The sequence below is a fragment of the Crocodylus siamensis genome, chromosome 6 (genome assembly GCF_052110815.1).
Source record: "Crocodylus siamensis isolate JL-2025a chromosome 6, ASM5211081v1, whole genome shotgun sequence".
In the NCBI taxonomy this organism is placed as follows: Eukaryota; Metazoa; Chordata; order Crocodylia; family Crocodylidae; genus Crocodylus; species Crocodylus siamensis.
Genome location: NC_143400.1, coordinates 22,034,328 through 22,054,796, shown reverse-complemented (window position 1 = coordinate 22,054,796; position 20,469 = coordinate 22,034,328). Strand labels below are relative to the sequence as shown.

Sequence of the window (20,469 nt, the reverse complement as noted above, 5' to 3'; positions counted from 1 at the left end):
TTTGGGACCAGGAGGGAAGCCTCAGTATTCCCAATGGGAGATTACAATGTGCTGCATCTCACCCAGAGGATGCCTTCATACCTTTTCTACACTTCCACAGAAGAGGCAGGACCTGTCACAGGGTCTCCTTTACCTCTACTATTGCATTTGGCCCAGGAAAGAGACTCTACTTCCCCCTGGTCAGAGGTTCATTCAAAAGGGCAGGCTCCTTGTTGCACAGCAGGACAGGGGTGTGATGCCTCGAGTGTGACCAGCTCCTGCTCTTGGGAGTGAGCAACAACCCCTGGATTGCAGTGAATCCTCGGGAAAGGGAAGGGGCTGGGACACTGCAGACATGGGCGACCACCAGGCCTCCAGTGGCCGATCCCCAAGCCAGCAGTGAAACTGGAAGTGCACTTCCTCTGGCACTTTCGGTTTCGTGGCTGGTGCTGCCAGGCGGGCACCCACATGCACTCCCTACGCATCACCAGTAATCACAGAGAGATCTGCCCTGGACAGGGCTCTGGGCTGTTCCCGTTTCTGAGCTTTGGAGAGGACATAGAGACCAACCGCAGGGATAATTTTCTTCCTTCAAACTGATCGCTATTCCCTTTCATTCCCATGACTTCCCACCAAATCAGTTTCCAGCAGATCAGCCCCTTCCCACCCTGCCCGAGCCGTCAGGCAGGCACAGCCCCACCAATGCCCTCCCTGGCACAGCTCCTGCCCAAGCCCGGGTGTTCGAACGGGTAGGGCCCCTAAGCTGGAGCGGGCAGCGCCGTGGAAACCCATTGCTGCGCAGTCAAGGATTCTGGTCGACCCAATCATTTTTTTTTTACCGAAAACTGTTTATGGAGAACCAGACTTTTTTCTTAACCCGTGTCCCCTGGGTGATGCCAACGCCGATGTCTCAGGCCTGCCTTTCCGCCCGAGGCCCGGCGGCAGGGCAGCGCCTGGCAGACGGCGCCTTGTAGCGCATGGGTTGTGTTGCTGGAAACGGGGTAGGAGAGTAACACGAGGCGACGCCCCCGCGGGGCCCGCCGGCCGCGACCCGGACTACAGATCCCAGAGGCACCGGAAGCAGGAAGAGGAAGTGACGTCACCCGACCGCCAAGCGGCCGGAAGCGGCGGCGAGCTCACCGCCCGGGGCGGGCTGCGTTGCCGCGGTGCTGAGCGCTGCCTGGCGCCCGCCCTGTGAGTGTATGCCGCTCTGGTCGGGCGCTTGTTTCCCTGCGTCCCGGGGTGCAGGTCGCAGCCGCGTTGGGCTGAGCACGCCGGCAGACACGGCTCGCCGGGGAGAGGCGATATCTTGTATCAGACCAGCTAAACAGTGGGGACGTTTGTTCTCTGCAAGCTTCCGGGCACAAGCGCCCTTCTCCCAGCACGGAGAGAGCCTGCTGGTGCTTGTGTGCCCTCCCGGGTGGAAGAGCTGCCAACATGCAAAATGCAGGTCTGTGAAAATGCAGATGCGTGGCAGTGAGGATGCCAGGGAAGGAGAGACAATAGCTGTGGGAGAGAGGTTGGGGTTGGGGGAAGGGGGCACTGGTGATAGACTGTAGCTGGTGAAATGCAGACTGGTCACCTGGGGTTAGCGCAGACAGGTTAGATTGCATGTCTGTATTGAGTCCAAGATTTTTGGATCCCAGTAGATTTACCAAGGGACGTTTGCAGGCTGATCTCCAAAATCCCCTTTGAGGATTAGAAGGGAGAGCTTGCAGACAGCGTGGTAATCTCCCGAGCAGTGGGCACCCCCAGGTCACTGGGTATTTTTTTTTTCTTTGATGGCTTTTCAGTGCGCATTTATTCCAGTACGCACTTGTTGTTTGGTTTCTCGTACATATTCTCCGTCGGGGCATTTTGTGCGCTGGATGAGATATATTCCATTTCTGGAGGTGCAGGTGTGAGACCCAGGGATGGCGATGGCTCTGCTGTGGGGTGTAGTGATTGTGGGGGGGGAGGAGAGGGGAGGGGGGATGTGTTGGCAGGTTTTACATTTCTTGTCCTGGCATGGTCTGCATCCTTTCAGTGTGCTTTGGGCCATAGGAAGCTTGCTTCTGGTGATGAGGTTGGTGAGGTCTGGTGCCTATCTAAAGGCTGGGATGGGTGGTTCTGGGAAGATTTCTCTAACTATAGGGTTTTCTTCTATTATGGGTTGTAATTGTTTGAGGAAGTTCCGTGTAGGGTCCAGGGAGGGCTGGTATATCGTAACTAGTGGTGTAGGATTTGTGGGGATTTTCTTTTTGACTGCAGGTTCCTCATATATGGTGGTTTGTATTTTACCGTTCTGGATGTTGATCATAGCGTCTAAAAAGGAAATGCTGGTGCTGGACTATTCAAGAAATAGTCTGATGGGGCGGTGATGGTTAGTGAATTTGTGATGGAAATCAATCAGAGACTGCAGGTTTTTGGTCCAAATGATGAAGATATCACCTATATATCTTAAGTATAGCATAGGTTTGATGGTGCAGTTCTTGAGGAATTCTTGCAGGTGGGCCATAAAAGGTTGGCATATCATAGGGGCATTTTGGTGCCCGTGGCTGTGCCCATGGTCTGGAGGAAGCGTTGGCTATTGAAAGTGAAGTTGTTGTGTGTGAGGATGAAGTGTATTAATTCAGCAATAACTCTAGGTCTGTACTTGGAGTTATAATCTCACTCTTGTAGATATGTAAGGCAAGCTTGGATGGCATCATGGCATGGGATGTTGGTATGCAAGTTGGTAACATCCATGGTGGCTAGGAGAGTACTGCTGGGAAGGTGGTCTATGTTTTTAAGGTTGTGTAGAAAATCTCTTGTGCTTTAGACAAAACTCGGTCTTTGGATGACAATTGGTTTTAGGGTGGATTTGATAAAACCTGATATTTCCTCAGTTAGGTTTCCATGGTTGGATACTATAGGTCTGCTTGGGTTTTCTGGCTTGTGCATTCCTGGATTTGCACATTCACAACTAAATTTGTATTTTCACATTTGCATTTTCACAGACCTGCATTTTGCATATTCAAGGGCTGCACTGATAAAGATTTTTTTTGCTGATACCAACTACTGATTATTAATCAGCCATATCGGCTGATACTGATCTGATAGCTGATTTGCAGCCCAGTGGCTTGGAGAGCCACCTCTGTCCAGTAAGGGTGGGGGGTGGCTCCTGCCACTGTGCACATCCCAGGAGAGGGTATGAGGGCATGTGTCCCCCGGATTTGTGCATGAGGCAAGGGTGGGCTGCCCACTATGGGCTTGGGGCCAGGGGATGTGCTGGCCTCTTCTTGGTAGGTGGACTGGGCCATAGCTGTGCTCAGATGGTGGGGGGTGGCAGTGGTGCTGGGAGTGGGGCTATGTTGTGGGCCACAATCACCCCCAAATTCACCATAGCCCCCACTCCCAGTACTGCTGCTGCCACCCACTCCCACTGCAGTCCCAGCCCAGCCCCACCCAACTGGGAAAAGTCCGGCATAAGTGCTGGCTGCCAAGACCGCAGCCGGCAACCCACACTTGCTCTCCTCCCCAAATCTGGGAGGGATATGCCCCCCATGCTTCCCCTGGGGGTGCTCATGGTGGTGGGGACCTGGTCCCCCCCAGTATGATCTGCCAGTAGCTGTATCCATCATCTTGCCCTGCCCCAACTGGGCAGCCCCCTGCCCCTGTGTCACTCCCTCCCTCACCATGGGAGCTTCGATCTACACTTCCATGCCCCTTCTCTCCCCCATGGTCCTTCTCCCCCACAGACTTACTGGTGAGATGCTGCTATCTGAGGAGCGGGGCTGCATTCCTGGCTGCGTGTATGCTGCAGCTGCACACATGCACACAACATTTATTGGTGACATTTTCAGCCACAGTGGCCAAGGAAAACCGATTGCTGATCATGTCATTTTTCTTGCTATCAATACCAATACTATATGAACCAACGTCTCACTGCACCTCTATCATAATGGCCTCTGTTCTACCCAGGAGAGCACAAAAACACCAGCAGACTCTCCCTGTGCCTGAAGAAAGGTGTTTGTGCCTGAAAGCTTACCACGAACAATTTTTCCAACTATTTAGTTGCTCTAATAAAAGATACCACATCTACCCAGAGAACCTTGTCTGTTTACCTGTATGTGCCCCTTCCCTTTGGCCCCTTGCCTGTGACCTTAATCCCTGCGATGCTCTTGAAAAGCCCTTGTTGGCTGTAGTGATTGTGCCTGACACCACAGGGGTTTGCTACACCCGAATCCCAGAGCTCCCCTCTCCCATAGCACCCACCTGTCCAGAAATCATTGCCCTCAGAGCCTGTGCCCAGCCTCGTAGCCCCCCCCGTATTGTCCCATCTATGGCCCCACAGGCCCAGTCCTCCACCTCCCAACTCCCCCATGATCCACCAGTTTCACCCACCAGCCTGCTCCACCCCTTCACCCCCATCAGCCTGCTATTCCCTGCACCATCCAGTAGCTGATTGCCCCAGTCTCATCCCCAGCACAACTAAGGGGAGCTCCTGCAGGGACCCTGTGACACAGAAGCAGGCCAAGGACATTGCTGCTCCTCGTCTCCTGGGAGAAACGTCACCCTTCCAGGGTGGCAGCTGAAGCAGCTGCGGGTCTTGGTGTGCAAACCCTGCAGCCTGGCACCACCATGGCCTGCCCCTGCCAGCACAGGCAGACCCCTCAACTGCCTGCCCTCCCCACCCACAGCCACAGAGAGACCCCATCCGTGCCCACTCAGCCCTCACAGCCCCTCCTGGCTCCTGTCCTGCCTGCACCCTGCGCAGACACTCTCAGGAAATCCCAGCCGCCCTCACCCACACCTGCGTCTGCCACTTCACATGCAGCGCGCTGTCCCTCGCATCCCAGCGCATTAGGTAGCAGCTCCAAAGTTCTGCCTCCCTCCTGACCCTGACCTTTCCTTCCATCATGGCCACTGCCTGGTCCCTTTGTGGGATGCAGTCAGCCCAGAGCCCCCTCTGCAGCCTGCAGCTCCAGGGGCTTGCTCTGGTCTCAGCCCTGCAGCTTCCCTCCTCTCCCATAGTCTCACACTGCCTTCCCTTTTTCTTCTTTATTTGCCCCAAGAGCTCACTAGAAGTGCCCAGAGTGGCCTCCCTTTGCAAGGGAGGCTGGTAGTTTCCAGGTGGGCACTGGCCCACATCCTCTCTTGGGGACATCTAGAAGGCCTGTTTTCAGTTCCAGCAGATGTACAGCAAACACAGCTGACTGCAGCCTGGGAGACCTAGGTCCATGAGAGACTTGCAGGGGGGCAGCTCTGGGGCAGAAATGGACACTGAGCTGCCCAGGGGAGGCAGGTGGAACCAGGAGCAGGATGTGTTGCTGTTCTGGAGGTGGCCAGGGTCTCTCCCTGCCCCCTCCCCACCCCACCTGATTGTTGGCACAGCATGGGGAGGACATCGAAGCAGGTAGTGGGAGATGGAGGGCACCTGCAGGGCAGAGGAGGCACCACTTCAGGACAGGAGCTGCTGCCTGGGGTCTGGGGGGCAGGAGCTGAGGGTCGGGAGTGAGAACCACTGGCAGGGCTATAGGGGTGGTTTGGGGGAAGGGGCTGTGCACTTGTTTCTCTTGAATGGGGCCAGGCAGGGGGTGCACAGACCACAGAGGAAGATGGGGAGGGCACCAGGGGGTTGGTCTGAGTCTTGCCATGGAAAGGGATGCCAGGCTGTCAGATATGGCGGCAGTGCCCAGGGTCTCTGTGTGCCCTGTGGAGCAGGAGATGCAGCCACGTGGCTGCAGGGCCACAGGTAGAGCATGGGGAAGGGGCTCTAGGGCTGGGTGGGGGCACTGGAGGAGGAGCTGTGTCCTATGCAGATGCAATGGGGGAGGGCAATCAGGGCTGTGGGACCACTTGAGGGACCATGAGGGAGAGACCTGGGCCAATCTTGGTGCAACGCAGGTGCCTACAGGTGACAGCTGTGGGGACAGGTATGTCTGGAGTGACCTCAGTCCCCACAGCTTGTGCTGGGGCAGGATGGGAAGTGAGGCTATCCCTGAGGCTGCTCTGAGTGGGGACAGCTGGGGACATCAGAGCTGGGCAGACTTCAGTGCTAGGGCAGGGTCCTGGTCCTGGGTCTCCCATCACATGGTAAAGTTTGTGCTGTCTTCTTTCCCACAGGGGGCTCCGGAGACCAGACCCTGTTGGCAGGTGCTGTGCGTGAGTTCAGGGAGAGCGGGAGTCCAGGCCCCAGCTGGGTGAGGCCTCGCCTGGTAGAGCCAGTGGTTGCTGCGCTGGAGTCTGTAGCAGCCATGGACCTTCCCTTTGCAGCCGTGGTGAAGACAGAGGGGAAGCTGGAGGAGCAGGACCCAGGAACTGTCCAGGCAGGGAATGAGAAGACAAAAGTACCTCTTGTTGTCCATGCTAGGACTGGGGGGGTGTCCCCAAAGTGGTCCGTACCACAGGCAGTAAATCAGCAGCTGCAGGAGAAGCTGGTCCAGCACCAGGAGATCCGGGGGCAGGAGGTGAATCAGGCCATGCAGCCCCCTTCTGAGCCCGAGATTCCCTCAGAGACCCCAAAGTTGGCATCAGGAGATGATGTCCCCACCCCAGAGACCTGGCGCCAGCGCTTCCGGGGCCTCTGCTACCAGGAAGCCGAGGGGCCGCGGGAGGTTTGCAGCTGCTTGAAAGAGCTGTGCCGGGGCTGGCTGGAGCCGCAGCGCCGCAGCACGGAGCAGATCCTGGAGCTGGTGGTGCTGGAGCAGTTCCTGGCCATCCTGCCCCAGGAGATGCAGAGCTGGGAGTGGGGGCACAATGTTGAGACCTGCACCGAGGCCGTGGCCCTGGCCGAGGGGTTCCAGCTGGGACAGGAGGAGGGTGAGAAGCTCCAGGTGAGAGTGTTTCCATCTGCATATGCTTGCACAGTGCTATGCAACTTCCCCCATCCCTGTCTTGCACAGATCCTGGCTCCCCAGTGACATATTTATTTCATTCCTAGATCACAATGAGTGTTAAGGTTGAAGAGGTGTCCTCGGACAAGATGCAACCCACTGGGGCACTGCAGAAACATGCTGATACCTGGATGGAGCACCCCAAGGCCTATCATCCAGACAGGCCTCTGGAAGAGGCAGGAGAGAGGGAAACCCCAGGGCCCTGGGACAAGCCAGCTCGAGTCCCCAAAGAGGAGTCCCCACCTCACCAGGGGCCAGGTAAGATACAGGATGGAGGCCCGGGCTTGGGTCTGGGTGACAGAGTGGCCATCCTGCATGCAGTTGGAGATGCTCAAATAGCTGCCAGGGCTGCAGTAGATGTAACCACGTGGCTAGGCTGGGATAGAGCTCTAATTTTTGTGGGTGGGCAGCTCCCAGGCTGAGGACTCCAAATCTTTCTCAGTGAATATGTAAAGCAACCAACAGAAAGAGGGTTTATCTTGCACTCCCATGGTAACAATCAATGTCGTTATTCATGTTCCAACAGCCAATGTTCAATCACCCCTTAGTTATGCCCCCATGTGTCCTCTGTGTCCTATTAGGCACTGGTGAATGTGACTGGGAAATCAGAAACCCCAGTGACCTCTGCCTTGTTCCAGTAGAGTTAAACCAGGTCTGTGTTTTGCAGATTACCCCAAAACGGAGGAGACTTGGGAGTGCTCAGCTGACAAAAGCTCCTCAGGCTGGTCCCCAAGACGAGGCCCTTCCCCAGGAGCAGGTAAGGAGCGCTGGCTCGACCCTTTCCAACAGCAGGAGGCACCATCCCTCAGTGGAGAAATCTCTGCCACAACATTTTGGTGGGGTCAAGGCTCCATGGCATGTGATGCTCTTTCCCAGTGCCCCTGGAAGCCAGGAAGTGTCTCATCATGGTCTCAGGCTGCAATAAACATGGGTGGGCTTCAGAAGATTTCAGAAGTTGTTGGGGGAAGTGAATACCCCATGCTTTGCATGAGAATTGCCCCTTTCTGTTTTGTCTCTGGGGCCCTGAGTGTCACAAAACCTGACATTCAGCACAGAGTCCAGGTTCAGGTTCCTGCCAAGGCCTTAGACCCGGTGTAGACTCCTGTGACAAGCAGCCCACCTAGGTCTCATCAGCAGAGGAAAGCTCCATGGACTCATTCCCTGCACCAGATCTTGCCCTGGAAGCAGGCAGGAAACACAGCCCTGCTCCTCCCCTCCTGCTCAGCCCATTAGAGCATGGAGCCATTCAGGTACTGTCCTAAGGGGTTTTTTGTTGTAGCTGTGTTGGTCTAAGGACATAGGTAGGCATGGTTCTTTGGGTAGACGTGGTATCTTGCATTAGACCAACTAAGTATCAGGAAAAATGTTTTTTGCAAGCTTAACGCACATATCCCACATCTCCTTTTCCTAGCATGACCTGAGGTGATGGGTGCTGACAGCTGGGCTGGAAACTCTAAGAGTCTGGCTCTGAACTCCACCAAGTAGGGAACATTAACCTGGGACAGGCAGATGCCACTCTCTCACCCCCAGCACTTGGGGTTATGGCAGGAACACCTTATTTTCCTGAGGGAGTACAAGTGCTAAGGTCCAGGCCTGATCTGAGGTCCATCCCGGTAGAAGGAAAAGCAGTATTTTCTCTTTGCCAGCAGGTAGGGACTAATCTGGAATTTTTCTTTCCCATGAAGGAGGTGCCTGGCTGCTGAGCAGAGCTGAGGAGGAGACTTGTGTGGAAAGGCCCGCAGACCTGGAGCCAGCGCAGACTTCCCTATGGAGTTTGGGAGAGAAGGAGCCATGGCACAAGAGTTGTGAGAGATCCCAAACGCAGAAGGAGAATGTAGCGGTGAACCAGGTACCATCTGCATTTGGGTGTGAGGGTGGAGAAAGCCTTGGGTACAGGGAAGAATCTGTGGAGCTGAGAAACATAAAGAGCAAGCAAAGGCAGTAGGGAGGCCTCAGAGGGAAACAGGAGCTCATTGCTAAGTACAGGGGCAGCACCCATAACAGCCCCAAGTGCAGGAAGACCTTTAACAGCCAATCACTCCTGGCTCTGCACAAGATAAGGCACAATGTGGAGAAGAAACACGTATGCACCAAGTGTGGGAAGAGCTTTACCTGCCTCTTGACCCGGGCTGCTCACCACCAGATCCATTCTGGACACCTCCCCTACCTCTTCACCAAATGGGAGAAGAGCTTTGTATGCTCCTCAGACATGGCCAAGCACCTGCATGTGCAAAATGAGGAAGCATCAGTACTGCTGCATCATGCATAGTAACGTTCACCTATTTCTTTTCCCTGTCTCAGCTCCAGGGCATCCAACGGGGGAGGAAGACACACCGCTGCACTGAGTGCAGGAAGGACTTCATCTCCTGGCAAGACCTGTCCCAGCACCAGTGTGTGCAGAGCGGGGAACAGCCACATCGCTGCACCAGGTGTGGGAAGAGCTTCAAGCAGCCTTCCAGCTTGGCCAGGCACTGGTGCATGCACACAAGGAAGAAGCTTCATAAGTGCTCAGAGTGTGGGAAGAGCTTCACCTGCTCCTCCAACCTGACCCAGCACTGGCTCATCCACAAAGGAGAGAAGACATATCAGTGCTTGGAGTGTGGGAAAAGCTTCACTCACTCTTCCCGCTTGGCTCAGCACCAGCGTATCCACACAGGGGAGAAGCCACATCAGTGCTCAGACTGTGGGAAGAGCTTCAACCTGTCTTCCAACCTGACCAGACACCGGCTCACCCACACCGGGGAGAAGCCATATCGGTGCTCAGAGTGTGGGAAGAGCTTCACTCAATTTTCCCACCTGGTCCGGCACTGGCTCATCCACACAGGGGAGAAGCCGTATCAGTGCTCAGAGTGTGGGAAGAGCTTCAATCAGTCCTCTTCCCTGGCTCAGCACCAACGTATCCACACAGAAGAGAAGCCATATCAGTGCACGGAGTGTGGGAAGAGCTTCAACCTGTCCTCCAACCTGACCAAACACTGGCTCATACACGCTGGGGAGATGCCACATCAGTGCTCAGAGTCTGGGAAGAGCTTTACCGAATCCTCTCACCTGGCTCAGCAGAAGGTCATTCACACAGAAGAGAAGCCACATTGGTGCTTGCAGTGTGGAAAGAGCTTCACCCAGTCTTCCAGCCTAGCCCGGCACCAGCTTATCCACACAGGGGAGAAGCCACATCAGTGCTCAGAGTGTGGGAAGAGCTTCAAACTGTCTTCCCACCTGACTGAACATCGGCTCATCCACACCGGGGAGAAGCCACATCAGTGCTCAGAGTGTGGGAAGAGTTTCACCCGATCCTCCCACCTGGCCCGGCACAAAGTTGTTCACACAGAAGAGAAGCCACATCAGTGCTCGGAGTGTGGGAAGAGCTTTGCCCAATTCTCCAACCTGACACGGCACCAACTTATCCACATAGGGGAGAAGCCACATCAGTGTTCAGAGTGTGGGAAGAGCTTCAGCCAGTTCTCCAACCTGGCCCGGCACCAGCTTGTCCACACGGGGGACAAGCCATTTCGGTGCTCAGAGTGTGGGAAGAGCTTTGCTCATTCCTCCACCCTGGCTCAGCACCATCTCAGCCACACAGGGGAGAAGCCACATCAGTGCCCAGAGTGTGGGAAGAGCTTCTCCCGATCCTCTAACCTGGCAAAGCACCAGCTCATCCACACAGAGAAGAAACCACATCAGTGCTTGGAGTGTGGGAAGTGCTTTCCTCACTCCTCCAAACTGGCCCAGCACCAGTGCATCCATATCCGGGAGCATCCATAATGCTGCCAGCAATGCAGGAAGGGCTTGGGAACATCCCCCTGTTCTGCACCCTCCAGTGTCTGCATCCAGGCAAGCAGCCTCATGGTAGTGGACTGCAGGAAGAGTTCACCCATCATTCACCCATTTTAGGGCACTGTAGAACCCAAAGGGCACAGAGGCTGGCCTCCAAGGTTTGATGATGGGGTGGGGTTAAAAGGAAACATCTCAGGCCGAGGCCAGCCCAGCTGCTGGGGGAACCTGTGAGGAGATTATTTTTGCATCATCCTTGTAGCCTGTGCCATCCCCATCTTTCTCTAAAAGCAGCCAGTGCTTCCAGGGGTAAGAAGTGCCTTCACAATAGGGTGCCCTCCCTGAGACAGCTGGCCCCAAATGACACCCAGGGACTCACTTTGACTGACTCCCAGCTTTTTCTTCCCTCCTGCTCCCAGGGTTTTGGTATATGAGACTTGTGAGTTGCAGGAAGGAGGACATTTATTGCTAGGGAAGCATTCCTTGGCCTACACCCTGACCTTGCCTTTCCTCCCCACCACATTACTCTTCTCCCAGCCCTGCACCTGCCCACTGAGTCTGCAAGAAGCTTCTATTGCTACCCCATGAGCCTAGTTTAGCAGGTTTTGCTCTCAGTCCCTTGTCAGAACTCTGTACCACCAGGTGCCAGCTGCCCCCCTCCCCCTCCACCAGTATTGCTTTCCTTCATGCCATTCTGTATAACAGTGTAAAGAAGTGAAGGAAAATGCTTACAAGTTTGCAGCAGGAGGAGACCCACTGTTCTTGCTGGAATGGACAACAACAGGAGATGAGCAGCTGCAGCAATTTATGAGCTGCTCCTCGATCAGGCTCAGCCCACGGCATCGTAGGTATTTCTGGCCCACTGCCATGGCCATGGAAGAGCAAGGAGACCTACCGGACAATGGGGGAAAGCCAGGGATGCTGTCATGCCATTGAAGGAGTGCCGGACCAGGGAACAACAGTGGAGATAGCTCCTGAGAGCCTGGAGGGGCTCTACTAGCCTGAGTGCCATCACAGAGACTGCAGCAGCTGTGAACATGAGGAGTACCTGCTGGGATACATGCTGAGGGAGAGATGCCATTTGGAGTGCCAGCAGTGCTCCTCTAAGCATTTGTATTTATATTCTTCTTTTTCTTTTTACTCACCAGGTCTCAGAACCCAAGAGGCTGGGCTGCAGCCCTGGGAGTAGGAGCAGGACCCTGCACGCTGGCAGGGGAGCAGACTGCAGGCTTACCAGGAGGTGAGCTATTGAGGGCTGGCAGACAGACTCATCACACTGGGGGAAAGTGGCAGGGGCTGCTGAAGCGTTTAGGTCAGACACCAACTCATCCAAGGTTGGGAAACACCTTAGCAAGGTGGAGGGGATCATTAAGCCCTTTTCTTTTCCTTTCTCATTCTCTTTATTACTTTAGGGAGGGCTGGGCATATGAGAAAGACCCGCAGCCTTAAGGTTTTCCCAGGCTGAGGGAAGAAGTCCATAGCAGCAACAACCATCTCGGCCAAGACTTACCTGAGTTTCTTTTATCAAATGGTGACCAACTGATTGGAGGATCGGCATGGTAACAGCCTCTGTAAACCAGGTTCAAGACATGAACGGAGTGGCTGGGGTAAAGAACAGCCAAGGATTGCCCGTTGGGGGATGAGGGCACAACAAATACAATAGCAGGGTGCTAGGATGCAATGTAGGGGAGGTTGGAGCCTCAGGGAAGAACTGGACCAGATACCAGACCAGATACATCCAGAATTATATGCAACAGAAGTTGGTCACCTCCTGACTAAGACAAGTTCAACATCAAGGCGCAGCAGGCAAGAATTGGGTAACCTACATTGAGTGTAAGACCTGAGCAAGTCCGCACCCCAATGGCACAGTCTCACAGGGTGCAGAGCTGTCAGGCCCCATGGCCCTATCCTATGCTGTGCCGACAAACATATTCCTTGCTAATCAAGTCCCACAACTTATCATGGTATCCCAACATGGTTGGTATCTATGTTGTTTCCAGAGTTGGGAAATGGGAATACACCAGGGCCCAGAATCCTGCCCAGGGCTGATATTTCTGTGATTTCCCAGCCCCTTCCCTTTTGAGAAGACTCAACGCAATCCAGGGGTTGTTTCTGACCCTCAGGAGCAGAAGCTGGTCCCCCTCGAGGCATTACACCCATGTCCTGCTGTGCACCAAGGACTCTGCCCTTTTGAAGGAACCTCTGTCAAGGGGGAAGTAGAGTCTCTATTCTGGGTTAAATGGGGCAGTATGGGTAAAGAAGGTGCAGCCCATGACAGGTGTTGCCTCTTCTGTGGAAGGGTGGGGAAAATATGAAGCCATCCTGTGGGTGAAATGCAGCACATCGTAATCTCTCATTGGGAATAGTGGGGCTTCCATCCTAATGCCAAACCCATCTGGCTCCATGACTGTCCCGTAGGAGCTACTCCAAGAGGTTAATCACCTATCCTGGGGCACGCTTATTCACCTCCATTATTCTCATTTCTGCTGATACCCCCAGTGTATAAAAATGGTCCCTTCTTTTCCCTGTATTACAGTGTTTAAGAAAATAACCTTGAGACTTCTGAATGAACCTGTTTTTTGGCAGGAGGGCTGGTTTGTCTTGTTGTTGGAGGTGGCCACAGAAAGAAGAGAGGAAATCGGAGGTTTTTTGACACATTTTGAATGTTCCCATTACTTGCTGAATTTTAAGAGGCAATGGAGGTTGGAGTCAACGTGTAGGTGAGGGAATGTGTCTCAAAGGAATGGAAATCCTAACCACCCTTTTCCCACAGGGGAGCGTGGCTGCATTTCAGTTAAGGTCCCCTAAAGTCTCCTCACAATGCCTGACTTCCAAGCCTGCTTCTCGAATGCAGCTGTGACTTTTTTTTTGTGACAGAGTCTTATGCAGAAAAGGATGGTGCTTTACACAATAGATGCATAAGCATTTGTTGTTAGGGCCCTGAGCATGGTTGAATAGGAGCACAGGGAGGCACCTAAATCCACCAAGGTCCTGATGCCTGCTTCTCTTCCACAGCAGCTCCAGCAAGTGACTGAGAACATGGGAAAGTCCAGCTGGGGACCCTGGTGATGAAATCAGGTTTCCGCTTACAGCCATGGCCACAGCCGTATTAGGCTCCAGCTCCTATTACAAGATGGCATTCCCACCACGATAGATAAAGCTAGTAGATCTTCCCTTTTGATTTATCTCCCCTTGGTTCAGATTCCAGAGACACAAAGAGGTGCTGAGCAAGTTGAAGATGGAGGTGGTGATTTAGAGCCCAGCTGCACTTTCCACATCTGGCCAACTGTTTTAGGTTTACTGCTAATTATTGGTGGCTCTCTCTCCCCACACTACGAAGTAAAAAATTATAGTATTACTGGTCTGTGGAAGCCCAGTGAGCCTTTGAATATCTGAAATGGGCCTTTGAATATCTGCAATGTGCCTGCCCCTGTGATAGCTCATCCAGACCCCACCTTTTCATTGATGGTAGAAATGGATGCATCCAGCACTGTAAAAGCATGGTGCTCTCACAGTGATAGGGCCCAAAGCAAATCCTGCATGCCTGCATCTTCTTTTCCTTCAAACTCACCTCAGAAGAAAAATCTTGAGATCCTGATCTGTGAACTCATGGGCATCAGAGTTGCTTTTAGGAAGTGGTGGCAATACTTTGAAGAGCCATGGCACAAAGTACAGGTGCTTACAGATCACAAAAGTCCAGTTGTCAACCTGGAACCCAGAAACTGGCACAAGAAACAAAGGGGAATTCCCACTTGTATATACAAAAGCAGAGGGGTTGGAGTCACGAGTTGAAGGGAGGGAACAAGTAAAAGGTAAAGGAACAGCAACATCGTGGTAACAGGCACTCAACACCTTAATTCCCTGCCACCCCCTTACACCTCCAGAAGTGTTCCCCAAACAAGGTTTTAATTGCATTAGCAATCAAACAGCTGCAGCTGCTCCCAAGTGTGGATACAGCTCCTTCAGTCCACAGTCCTGGGCCAGTCTGAGCCAGCGGGATCACCAGCTCCACTGTGTGCTCCCCTGTGCAGGGCTGTTCTCTTCCTGCCTTACTCCAGCCTCCAGTTACTCTTCTCTTCCCCCTTGCCTCCAGCCCCAGGGTTTTCTGGAGTTGCAGTCCAAACGCCAGTGACCATGGCTCTGAAGACTGCCCTGATTCCTCATGCTCTTACACAAATTACGTTCACACTGCACGAGAATATTTGTGTGTGGCCAGAGCACTAAACAAGAGACAGCTTCACTGGGGTTGGCCCTTTCCATGTTTCACTCCAATATTTTCAGATCACATAGAAATGGGGAGGTGGATACTGTCTCCAAGAAGGTGGAATATGATGCTAACTGGGCACAGGAACCATTGAAGCCTAGCCCCTTTTGAAGCCACACAACATCCTCGCACCATCTAGCCAATGGTGCTGCAGTCTCAGCCACCACCTGGGAAGAAGTTCCTCTTGAAGAGCAGGCTGCCTTCACCTGACCACTTCCTGAAGTCCAGCATGGGGTTGTTTTCACTAAGGGTAAGATTTGCATGCTCCTAGGTTCAGCCAGACCCTAGGGATACTATGTTAATGCCATGACTTCCTGTTAGCTAGCCGCCCTGGAATGGACAAAACCCATCAAGTAATGATCTGGTACTTTGGTGGCCACTCCTGGGCGAAGCCATGCAAGTGTTGATCTGTTCTTGTAACATACACCTGCATAATGAAGCCCACACAAAAAAACCCTAGGGTCTCTTCCAGCACCTGTTCCCTCCATCTCAGCCATGGCCCACTGTTTTGAAGGACTTTATTATGGATCGTCCCTAATTGCTTAGGTTCTCCGTGATCTGGATGGTGACAGATTGACTAAGATGGTGCACTGGTCCCAATCCTTCCCTCCATAGCAGCGTTGCCCTCTGGGCTGCCCAGGAGGGCTGCTAATCGGCTGATTGCAGCCTCAGCTCAGAGGTAGCACCCAGCTCCATGCAACTATTCCCCAACCCCTTAGCCTCCAAGGTGGGGTAGCACCCGGCCCGCTAATGGCCCACCTGGCTAGCCTCGGGTCACTGCTGCCATGGATGGAAGGCCTGGGCCCCGTTCCCAGCTTGGGCCACTCAGCCAGCTGGCAGCTTACCCCTCAACGGCAGACAAGCTGTGGCAGTGGTAATACATAGGGGGTGCTTGGGGGTGTATGTGCACCCCCTGCAACCACCAGTGCACCCCCCCGTCAGGCTGAACTTCCCATTTAGCTGGTGGGTAGGGGGGCAGGTGGGAGCACCAGTGCCCACCCTGCAAGCACCGGCTGGGGAGAAGGACTGTCAGCAAAAGTGTCCATGCTGCTTCCTGAAGTGGCCGCGGGACTTCTGGAAGTGGCGTGGCTGCTTTTTGGTGAACAAGATCGGACCCTCCCACCCCAGTCACTGACTGGTGTCCGGGGGGCATGTGACCCCCCCGACTCAAGAGGCACCAGTTACCTGTGCTTGGGTTCAACAAAAAAAAAGAATGAAAGGATCAGGCCTCTTACCATGACATGATGGAAAAAAGGAAATGGTTGGTTTCAATTAAAAACCCACCATTTGAATTTAGGGGGTATAGAATAAATCCTTTGGGTGCTTGTACACTTGATGCAAGGCCCAGCCCCTCCTCCAGGTGGGCGGAGTGGTGAGAGGCAGGGTCGGGGCTGCCACAAGCCCCAATGGCCTCAGTGCGGGGAACCCACCCCCTGCTCCATGGGGTGGGGCTGGGCTGCTAGGACAGCAAGGGGAGGTGCTGCCTGTCCTGGCCTGAGCTTTGCAGGTGGAGGCCGAAGCTCGGCGCCCAGCCCAGGTAGTGCGGGCATGCTGTGGTGGCACCAGGCACCTGCCCATCCTCAGCTGCCTCTGGCACCTCTGTCCGGGTCCCTGCTTGTCCTCAGCTGCCTCTGCACGGTGGCTGTCTGGGCTGCTCTTGCCCATCCCCAGCCTTGCTCCTGTGAAGCAGTGGCATGGGGTGGCAATGCTCTGTCCCCACCCACCCTTGTGTCCCCCCTGACACCATTCAAAGTACCGCCAGGGGTATGTGTACCCCCAGTTGACAACCCGTGGTCCAGGGAATACTTCTTGAGAAGACACCAAGATGTCTGTCACCCTCATTAACCCTCCAGAGGCAGAATTCTGGGTTCAGGGGGAACAGCAGCAAACCCAGATACTTTCTGTGCCCCATGTGTGGTCTTGCAAGTGAGTTTGTCCATGTCTTTTAGGCCACAGAAGGGTGCCTGATGTCTCCCTAAGCACCAAGCCCTTTTTTGAAAGCAGCTCACTCATCGCTGAAAAGTTATGTGAGCACATTGACCACGACTTGCTACAGGAAATCCATGCTCCATGGTGTAGCCCAGTCAAATGAGAAGTGCAGGGTGCCATGCAAGCTGCCCATGGCTGTACTGGGCTTGCGCACATTGCCACACCTTGGCCCCACCCAGCACACAGGGCTTGCCAGTGGGTGTGCACCAAAGGGATGTTTCTCCTCTTCAGTCTATCTTGGTGGGGCTTTCTTTTTTGGGGACCTTGGATTTCCCCCAGTTCCAGCATTGCCCTAATGGCTCCCCCTGACACTGGCCAACCTAGCTGACCCTGATACTGTTTCCTCATCTCTCCTGGGCAGCACCATCTCAATCCAGCCTGCTCCAGGAATGACTCAACTCCACATGCCGTTCTGGCACCAGGAACACAGATACTTTCAGCTCTCCATGTCTGGTCCTGCAAGTCTGCCCAGGAGTTTAGCAGCAAGGGACCTTTTCTGGGGTTTCCTCTTGGCTGCACCCTGGTTTCTGTTCCCCACGGAGCCAGAGATGATGGCAGGTGAAGTCAGCCCTGGTGGTTCCCCAAGCCACCATGCAACCTTTGACATCCAGGCTTCAGAGGTCTCCCTAGCATGCACCCCAGGTTTGGAAAGCTGGTTGATTGCTCCAGACTGCAAAATGCACCTTTTTGGGACCCAAGGCCCCTCCAGTTCCAGCACTGTCTTGAAGACAGGAGAGCCTTATAAATGGCACCCTTTCACAATGACCAGCTATCCAACACCCTTTTTCTGAACCCACCTTTGCCTGCACTCTGAATTTTTAAATCAGGTTGCTTATCAGTGACAATTGATGTGTTTTATTTAACCAGGCATAGCTACCCTGCAGGGAAATCTGCGGTGCCTTGTGTACACCAAATTAATCTGCGCCCAAAGTGTGTGTCAGGATGACACTGTTTGACATAGCTGCTCCTATCAGTGTTTCCTCATCTGCTCAACCCAGACTGCCCTTAAAATTACTTTGCTCTACACCTTGGTTTGGTGCAAAACCTGCTACTCTCCTGTGCAACATGTCTTGTCTTCTACCTTTACATAGACAACTGCGCAGGGCGGGGACGGGGGTAACCTATTCATGCAGAGGTCAGCTCGAGATCTATAAATTGTGGCCCCTGAACACTGGGGGGTACACCCACAGACCCAACATGGTTGAGGAACATCAAAAGCAGACCAAACGGGGAGTGTAGAGGAGGTCTAGATCTGCATGGAGCTTGAATGAAGTAAACAGCCTTGTCCATGTTATGGTGCAACCAGAGGTGCTTCTTCAATTCACGATCAGGCCGAGAGCAAGCCGGCACATTTACTGCAATATCTCCAGCAGAATGGTGGACCGTGGACACAACAGAAGCCCCGAACAGTGCCGTGTCAAGGCAAAGTCACTTTGTGCCAAGCTGTGTAGGGATGTTGCCAAGGCAGAGCACCCAGGGACCCCTGTAAAGCATGTTCTTCACTATCAGTATCTGCATCAAGTGATAAAAGTAACGGAAAGGTGTGGAACACGACCCACTGTGAGGGCCAGGGCATCCTCTCCCGTGAGCAGCTCCAGCGTTCCCAGTTCTCCCACCTCACTGGCCACCCGTGCTGCTGCCAGCGACTCAGATTCGGAGCACAGCAGAGCATGCAGGGACATGTCATGTAGGTTCAGAGAAGCTGGAGGAGAGACCTTCCTCCAGCTCCACAAAAGGTGTGAGAAAGCCCAGCCAATGCTTGCTAAGCTGTTATGTACATTTATGACCTTTGACTGTGTTGGAGGGTGCGTGTGCGTGGGGGGTGGGGAGATTAAGTGGCTCACCTATGGTTATGTGGCGACACTCATAACACAGAATCAGGTAGCACTCTTCCCCGCGACAGGCACGTACAGTCCCTGCCCCCGTACTGGAAACCTAGGCATGCTGATTCGGTAAGTGTGTGACCTGCACATCACACACCACACCAAAAATTGGTCTTCTCACAGAATGTATTTCTGATTCCCCTTTTGTTAATTTTTCCAGGTCTGCTGGCAAATACCCGCCCCCCCGACCATTAGGACAACCAGCAAGGCAGGCAATGCCAAAACAGATCGAATAGTGACAAGCCCAAATGAAGGCTGCAAATGGGTCAAAGAACTGGTCCGACAGGTTCACTGGTCTGTGTGGGAAGAGTTACCAGGGTCCTTCACGAGAACAGCCAAAAAACACAAAGGAGTTGTACACAAAAACACCAGGATTGTTAGGTAATTGCTGGTGTGCGGATCACTGTCCTGGTCCTGAGGGTCTTGGGAATGGGGCCATCTGCTCCCCACCCCCTGTGCCCCCCTGCAGCTTCTCCAGGCAGCCCACCAACCAGGATCTCACATATTAAATCACTGCAATGTGAGATGTCTCAGTTGAGCTGTAATGAATGACAAAACTTGATGTTTGTAACAGTTAGTTTCGGAGTTTCTAAGCTTTTTTTTTTCTCTGATCATAGTCTTTTCTAACATTGACAGTAATAGGTATCCTAGCAGTGCAATTGTGACTTACGTACAAGAATTTCTACTTCATTGAATTCCTGTTCTGGTTTCAGTTATTCTTACTGTTCAATGAAAATAAAGTTGACCTTTGTATTTAGCAGAATCCAAATCCCAAGTGTGCAGTCATTTGTTTAGATAGGAGTGGATATGCATTTCTGTATGGTTGGGTGTTGGGGTAGTGGTGTGTCCTTTGACTGCATTGGCTTTGAATTAGACTTGTCATTGAACCAAACAGAGGACTAATGTCTAGGCAAAAATCTTAAAACCTTAAAACTAGAGGTGCACTGATACATTGGTCTGATATTGGACCAGCACCAATATAAATAAAATTGACTATATCGGAAATGGGCTTTTGTTTGCCTGATGTGGCAAAATAATGTGGCTGATAAATGCCCCGTGCATGTGTGCAGCTGCAATGCAGCATGCAGGCAGTGAGGAGCAGCCCAGCAGCTTGGAGAGCTGCATCCAGTTAGTAAATCTGTTGTGGTGGAAGAGGAGTGGGGAGAGGGGAGGAAAGGGGCATGGGGGGGCAGATCGAGGCCCCTGTGGTAAGGGAGGGAGTGGGGCTGGGGCTGGAGCTGGGGTAGGGGGTGCTACAGTGAATTTTGCAGTAGTTGCAGCCCGCCCATAGTATCCCTGCCAGTGCTGCTTTTGCCTGCCCTGAACAGCTTGGCGCTGCCCCCACCAGGAAGAGCCTGGTGCCACCCTGGTCCCACAGCTGCAGCCTGCCCCACCCCACATAGATCTGGGGCCACAGTCCCCCATGCCCTCCTGGGGTGCATGCAGTGGTGGGAGCCACACCGCACCCCCGTGTCCCCCAGACAAGCTTTGGCTCTGTCCCATGCCCTGTCTCACCCTGGCTGGGCAGCCCCAGCCCCAACCCCATTCCCTCCCTCACTGCAGGGGCCTCAATTTGCCCCCCCCCATGCCCCTTGCCTTCCCCCGCCCTTCCACCACAACAGACTTACCAGCCGGACACTGCTCTTCAAGCTGCTGGGCTGCATATCGGAAATCAGATCGGTATCAGCTGGTATACCTATTTAAAAATCAGCTATCGGTATCAGCC

The 20,469-nt window shown here is 53.6% G+C and overlaps 1 protein-coding gene across 13 annotated transcripts; it reads left to right on the top strand.

Annotated features, from left to right (window-relative positions):
* Positions 1-1,048: 1,048 nt before the first annotated feature.
* LOC149861601 (uncharacterized) lies at positions 1,049-19,512 on the top strand. Of its 13 annotated transcripts, XM_090052364.1 has the most exons (9): positions 1,068-1,429; positions 6,067-6,776; positions 6,884-7,094; positions 7,504-7,593; positions 8,522-8,685; positions 9,138-11,847; positions 12,020-13,327; positions 14,701-15,121; positions 16,821-19,512. In XM_090052364.1, exons 1-6 carry the CDS (start codon positions 1,417-1,419, stop codon positions 10,596-10,598), a joined length of 2,649 nt encoding a protein of 882 aa, XP_089908490.1. In that variant the 5' UTR covers positions 1,068-1,416; the 3' UTR covers positions 10,599-11,847; positions 12,020-13,327; positions 14,701-15,121; positions 16,821-19,512. The 13 variants fall into 13 exon arrangements, with proteins under 13 accessions (XP_089908499.1, XP_089908490.1, XP_089908489.1 ...); XM_090052363.1 differs by lacking the exon at positions 14,701-15,121 and having other exon boundaries at positions 18,904-19,512; XM_090052371.1 differs by lacking the exons at positions 14,701-15,121; positions 16,821-19,512 and having other exon boundaries at positions 9,138-11,651; positions 11,756-11,847; positions 13,194-13,965.
* Positions 19,513-20,469: the final 957 nt, after the last annotated feature.